Source organism: Xenopus laevis, chromosome 1L (genome assembly GCF_017654675.1).
Source record: "Xenopus laevis strain J_2021 chromosome 1L, Xenopus_laevis_v10.1, whole genome shotgun sequence".
Classification (NCBI taxonomy): domain Eukaryota; kingdom Metazoa; phylum Chordata; class Amphibia; order Anura; family Pipidae; genus Xenopus; species Xenopus laevis.
Genome location: NC_054371.1, coordinates 56686887 through 56693778, shown reverse-complemented (window position 1 = coordinate 56693778; position 6892 = coordinate 56686887). Strand labels below are relative to the sequence as shown.

Here is a 6892-nt window from a genome sequence, read left to right as displayed (position 1 = left end):
TAGACAAAAATCAACAATGTTTCAGGCCTCACTGGGCCCTTTATCAAGCTATCATTTTGGACACTTCTCTCTTGCACGAGAACCCAGGTCTAACATTGTTTCTTAAGGTGTGCCGCCTACACATGAATGTATATGGCTGGGTGCTTACCATCAATACTACATTCTGGTAGTATAATGACAGTCCCTTGTGGATGGAAGGGCAGAGCAATGCCCCCTTTAAGCTGTATGCTTGCATGCATATGCACACATTTCTGGGGGCGTGCACAAAACGAATTGCAGTAAAGACAGAGAGTAATAATTCAGTAATAATGCAATCCGACTGATGAATGGGAACACTGATGCAGAGTAAAACTAAAAGGAACACAGAAACATCAGCAAATAAAGAAAGAATTGCATGTTGCATTTTTATACAAGGAGTTCCTGCACAAATGAGGTCCAGGGTCCTTTAGTGTACATTCAGAAGATAAAGTTTATTGAAGAGGTGCACCAACACTGTAAGTTAGCAATACAGCAATAAACAGGTCTGGACAAAGGATCTGTCTTTCACAATATGACATACATTTTTATACCCTGATCAAAACATCAACATTTTGATTACGTGCAATACATCAAATCATTTTCACAGGTCAGTCAATCACATGAATATCTGATGATTGCATTTTATTGGGTTTTAATATATATGTAATTTTCTGATCTTAACACTGGTAACCAATCAGTGGAAACCAAGAGAGATGCAAAGCAGGAAGTAGTGTTCTGGCTATTATGTTACACATATATTATAGTATACATTATATTTTTGGCTAACTAACTATATTGAAAACATTTTTTATTTTGCACAGTCTATCTATTTACCCAGTTTTTATTTTTACACGGAACAATTACTTTAAAGGAAGAGCAAAAGTTCATCAAAGGAATGCTTTTAAAGGAAACCTACAAATCTTATATTGCAATGTTCCTAAATATTTTCAAGGGTTAAGCTTGATGGGAGCTGTAACCTTGATACCTCAGGTCTGGATAATTATAGGGGAACCATTGTGAAAATGAAAATGTAATATAAGCTTCATCATGCTGAAATGTACCCATTCTGAAATAATCAAGTTAATCTTCCCTATTTTCCTCTAAGCATCTGTCTCATATGCAGGATTTGGGTGTCAGATTTTGACTGACAGATCTAATATATCTTTTGTGGTGGGGGGGGCTCTCTTTCCTAGCAGATGTATTAAAGCTCACTCAAATAACTGATTTCAGCACAAATAAAATACCTGATTTTGGCAATAATCCTGCATGTAGAGAGACAGGATTTCTGGTGATTTTAATAGAGTGAGCTCTAGCACATCTTCTAGGAGCACCCCCAAAGGCTCCCATCAGACTCCCAACTTCTGCAAGAAGAGAGAAACACGAGAGAAAGATATTGAGAGGCAGATAGTAGTAGAGAATAATGTAATTATTGTAGAAATGGTACAGAATTTGTAAATGATTATATTTTGTTGGTAGTTCCCTTTTAAAACAAAATGCTACTCATTAAAACGTTTACCTAGCTCTCCAGAGTAAACAGCTCAGCAATGCATGACAATTTTCAGTGAAACTCTGTGTGCACCCAGCCCCCTCTTCTTTGTGTGTGCATTAAATATATTTTTTAAAGCGCCAAACAATAAACAGTTCTATTCATCTTTCTAAAGTTTAATTATATTATACTAATTCCACAGTAATAGTCCAATGTGACATAACACGAGGAGTGATATATGGTTCCCATTGGCGAACAGTCCTGCATCTGTTTGCTTGGATATATTCTTTGCAGAGTTGGGGGCCCAAATGACATAGTTTTAGGGATGGTTAATATACCCTGAAAGGAATCCTGAAAATAGAAAATATACTATCTTGTAATAAATCTATTATAACATTGCCAGAATTTAAAAACATAAATAACAACATTTTTTCACAAGCGTTTGTCCTAAACGCTAAATGAAGAAAATCAATACCCAGCCTTGTGCTTAATTCCTAATAGGAAACATGTGCTTTACATGCTACAAAAGCTAGTCATTCTACAGTGCTAGTTAAGAGATCTGAAAGTGACACAACCAGTCCTCGCGATCAAGCAGACTTCCTAGTTTCCATAGCAACATCCGATATCCTATGAAGATGTGTGGGAAGTATAAGAATTAGACAGTGAAGTCATTTAAAAAGACTTTCGGGTACTAATTATCTAGTGAGTTTAGGGTTGTACAGTACAATGGTTGAAATGTTTTTGGCTAGGAACATCCATGTAACTCTGCATGGAATTATTAAAGTGGCTGTTGCCAAACTTGGATTTATCTAGAAAAAGAACAGCTATACAGCCCTTAATAAGACCTGCACTATAAATATTGATTAGGAGACAGTCACCAAGCATTTCATGTCAGTGAGAAGAAATGTGACCTGAAGATAAACCACCTTCCCATGCACCCTTCTGAGGTTGGGATTATTTTGTGAACTGCTGATTGTGAGCTCTTGTGGAAAGGGTTGCTTCTACATTGGTTTTCAAAGCCAATGTATTTCTATTATTAGTAATAGGTATAATGATAATATGAAGATGAGAGGCAGGGGGAAAGTGAGTCCTTAATGCTGTCAGTAATTCATTGAGTCTATCTCTCTCATTTGCCTGCACGACTGAATGGCTTGTTGCTGTAAAACAAAAATTCCTCTGCACGCTTTCACTTTCCAATAATCCCGTCCAAATAAAAAAAAAAAAAACGCCCGAGCAGTTTCCCACATAAGAATCATTAGGAAAGTGCACTTCCATTTTGGGTAAAAAAAAGGAAAAAAAAAAAAAAAAGATAAAAGCAGCCAATCAAATAAAACATTTTCAAGCCACGTAATTACAAGCAATTTAGCAAAACGCTAGCTGTTGGACCTGGATTTCTATAAAAGGAAGAATTATCCACATCCCATTTATTTCGCCTGCCTTTTCTTCTGACAGGCACACGCGAGATGTTTGTCTAGCGAGCAGCTACCTGCGATTTGAAGGATATCTATATTATTTTCTAGATAAGGCTTGCTTTTGTTTTTCAACTTTCTACCTTTTGTTTTCCCTTTTGAAATGCATTGCATTCCTGATCTGCATTCCTTGAATATCCTGGCCCGTGGAGGGAGGAACCTAGTGCACTTGCAGCGAGGGGGAAGATGATTGAGGGGCGCTTCAGTGAGTAGTTGGGTACAGTTGCAGCAGCAGGGCAGCTATTGGCTAATCCAGCAGCGTTCGCTGTCCGTGGTGCTGAAGCGGAAGCTGAGTCTCTGTTAGTTCCAGTGGCAGCAGCAGCAGCACACGGTGCAGTGAGCAGTGCTGGATAGTGGGCGCTGTGAGACTGTAGAGTTTGCTGCTCCGGGAGAAGGAAGGGAGGGGGGAAGAGAATCTGCGCGCACCCTCCATCGCTCGCCCCCGTCTGCATCTGCCAGCCTCTCTGTATGACTGTCTGAATGAACAATACCGAAACACCACATCTCCCAGCGCTGCATCCGACCATTCCTTTCACTCCAGGAGCCCGGACAGCCAGCGGCTTCTCCAGCCCATTGGTTTTATTGTTCGGGTGCCGCCGAGACTGAGAAGTATGCAGCGGCTCTGATTCCATCGAGAGGGACCGGCTATATCCAACCCAAATTGTTTTCTGGATGATCTGTTTTTCCTGGAAATGCAAAAGATTATGCCTAGTTCTGTCTTCCTGGTTCCTGTTCTTTGGGGGCTGATTAGTGGAGTCTATTCCAACAGTGTACAGATAGGTAAGTGCTCCTCTTCTCCCAAATATATATGTGGGCTCTCAATGGCAAAAGCACCTCATCCCTCATAGCCAAAGTGCAGCTTTGCGACACTAGACAGACGCAATGCCGGGTTTAATTCAACTTCTTGATTAAATACATGCTTTTTTTTTTTTTTTTTGCTTAAGGGGGCTACATTGACTTTATTTGAGATGGGAGGGGGGGAGTGGGATCCCAATTTTGCTGCTGGCCTTTTGTGCCAGATAATATTAAATATTGCTGATCTACTTCCATACAATCGCTTACACTGCGTTGTTCTTCTGTGGCTTGTCTCTGCAGGAGGGTTGTTTCCAAGGGGTGCAGATCAGGAATACAGTGCATTTCGGGTAGGGATGCTTCTGTATGGCTCTTCAGACTTCAGGCTGACGCCCCATATCGATAATCTGGAGGTAGCCAACAGCTTCGCTGTCACCAATGCTTGTAAGTAAATGGATATTCATTTTATTCTTATGCCGGTAATGTATTTAGAGAGACCTGAAGGGTTTCTCGACAACTGGGGCTGCAGCAGCTCATGTTCTGCCACTGAATCGATATTAATGGCATGATGGTGGTGCCAAGGCTAACTAGGGCACTAGTGCATTCCAGCACAAGACAATGCCATAGTTGTGTACCCCATGGAATCCTCTACCTTCTCCTATACTTCTTGCATTATAATGAACAAAATGTTCTATAACACAAAAGCTAATATCTAGTCCCCATGCCTGTGTGCCCATAAAGTTGTTAGGAAGGACTCATAGGAAGTGCACAGGCTGGGGGCATCCAGTAGAAATATGAACAGAGGCAGAATGAGGGATGATCAGCCATTTTATCCAGTGCCATATCTCCATATTAGACTGAACATTCACCCTTCCCCCTATTTACCAGGACACACACAGACCTATTTATTCACATGTAAATGAAAGGAATAATGTGCACTGATCCGCTAGGAAAGCTCGAATCAGCCAACCCCCGGCTGCTCGGTTCTCCCGGCAAATGAAAACTACAATAAAAAATAATCAGAGTATGCGGCTGCTTCTTTGAACCTACCGAAGGCACAGGCCACATAAACTGCCCTATTTATAGCCGCTTGTGGAAAGCTTGCCATCGATTTGCCCGGCCAGATAATCACATCGATTTCTAATCTCAAATGAATTTCCTAAGGCTGCAGAACATTTCATATAAACTTGCATGTGGCACCTTTAGCTTCTGGGGATTGATGGCACATAAAGCTTTGCCAGGGTATTTATCTTATAGACAGGGTGTTTGAATTGTTCACTTGGAGATTTGTCATTTAATTTGCATTCAGGGTTTTTTCACTTGAACCAGAAACAGGCTTTGCCAGGGGAGCTCTGAAGGTTTTCCAGATAGATGATAGATACGACTGTACACACACACACTAGCAGACATAATTCTGGTAGGAATACTATCCATAGGCAGAAAAGGGTTTGGGAGCTGGAATGATTTGCATGTAATGATCGGGCAATGAGCAGGGCAGAATTAGGCCAAGCGATATCACTACAGTGTCACGCCGAGCAGCTGATCCCAGGGCAGCAGTAAGCTACAGAAGGGTGGGAGGAGGTGCCAGCAGGTGGCAAATGAATGGGTGCCCGTGAATAGCAACACATGAGTTCCTCTGGCCGCTTATCCTATTCCTCTAGCTCCCCTGACTCCTCTGCCGCAGGGATCACTGCACCACCAGCACATTATGACAAGGGGCTGCTGATTCATGAGCTCAGCTCCCAACCTCACTCATTTCCAACCAGCAGCAGCGGAACCAGTGGGGGAGGGACAAGGGAAGGCTCATTCGCTAAATACAGAGGGAACTATTTAACCGATTAAAATATGTCCCAGTCCTTAGTCTTAGGCATTGCCCGATGTAATATTCAACCTGCGACCCCAGTTTCCCCTCCATTCTATTACTTAACTGATGTTTTTTAGCTGCTGAATGAACACTTTAGTCCCATAATCAGTTGTGAAATTAGATCGCTTGCGTCTCTATGCCCCTCCTCCATACAAGGCCAAACGTGAGATGCCCAGTACAGCTTGCTATCCTACCCCTCAGCCGTGCATGCTGAGCCTTTTAGTGCGCAGCCGCAGTAAACCGGAAATGAAGGCAGCTCAGCCATGACACTTGAGGGTCCCTGCCAACCTGTACTGTGTGGTGGTCATGTAGGTTTTCATCCCTTCTGCCTTTACTAGTTGTTGATATCATTGTCACACTTTTAACTTTTAAATTTCGCTTGTCAAATGTATTTTAAAGGACCAGTAACATCAAAAAATTAAATTGTTTTAAAATAATAAAAATATAATGCAGTGTTGCCCTGCATTAGTAAAACTGCTATGTTTGCTTCAGAAACATTACTATAGTTTATATAAACAAGCTGCTGTGCAGCTATTCAAAGGAGAAAAGGTTCAAGTTACACAGCAGATAGCAGATCAGCTCTGTAGACCATAATCTGTTATCCATTATTTATCCTGTGCCATATAGCCTTTTTTCAATTTCCGCCATTGCTACTCAGAAGCTTGTTTATATGAACTGTAGGAGTGTTTCTGAAGCAAACAGATCAGTTTTACCAGTGCAGGGCAACACTACACGATATTTTCATTACTTTAAACCACTTTCAGTTTTTGGTGTTACTGTTCCTTTAAGGTCAGTACCGGAGGATCCTGTCTTAAAGTACTCGTTAGTTAAATCATGTTATCAAAACAAATACTATGTTTCATATCAAATGGAAATTGTGGAATAATTGCTTAATGTATCTAAATTAAGTATAGATATCCCTTTTCTCAAAACAATATATATATATATATATATATATATATATATATATATATATATATATATATACCACAATGAAAAGACTGCACCTATCAGGTTTTTTTTTATTCAACGTTTTGGCTCCTCACTTGAGCCGTCTTCAGGACTATATATATATATATATATATATATATATATATATATATATATATATATATATATATATATATATATATATATATACACATTTATAATACGCAAAAGCCATGAATATCCTGTAAATTATATCCTTATAAACGGTGAGTTCTGATGTCATTTCTGTCACATGACTCACTCAAACTTGTGTATTATAATAAATAAAGTACC

At 40.2% G+C, this 6892-nt stretch overlaps 2 protein-coding genes across 6 annotated transcripts in view; one reads left to right on the top strand and one right to left on the bottom strand.

The window, feature by feature from the left end:
• Positions 1-811: 811 nt before the first annotated feature.
• On the bottom strand, positions 812-3605 carry LOC121402801. Its single transcript, XM_041589375.1, has 2 exons — positions 3057-3605; positions 812-1855 (listed from the first exon to the last, which is right to left on the bottom strand). The coding sequence occupies exons 1-2, from the start codon at positions 3603-3605 to the stop codon at positions 1685-1687; spliced, it is 720 nt and encodes a 239-aa protein (XP_041445309.1). The 3' UTR covers positions 812-1684.
• An 11-nt stretch (positions 3606-3616) lies between these two features.
• The window catches only part of LOC108699208 (glutamate receptor 2), a 102340-nt gene continuing 99064 nt past the window's right edge, over positions 3617-6892 (top strand). For all 5 annotated transcript variants that reach the window (XM_018231155.2, XM_018231138.2, XM_018231173.2 and 2 more), the window contains exons 1-2: positions 3617-3753; positions 4069-4209. In XM_018231155.2, the coding sequence (XP_018086644.1) occupies positions 3666-3753; positions 4069-4209 (229 nt within the window). In that variant the 5' untranslated portion in view covers positions 3617-3665. The remainder of the gene's footprint in view (positions 3754-4068; positions 4210-6892) is intronic.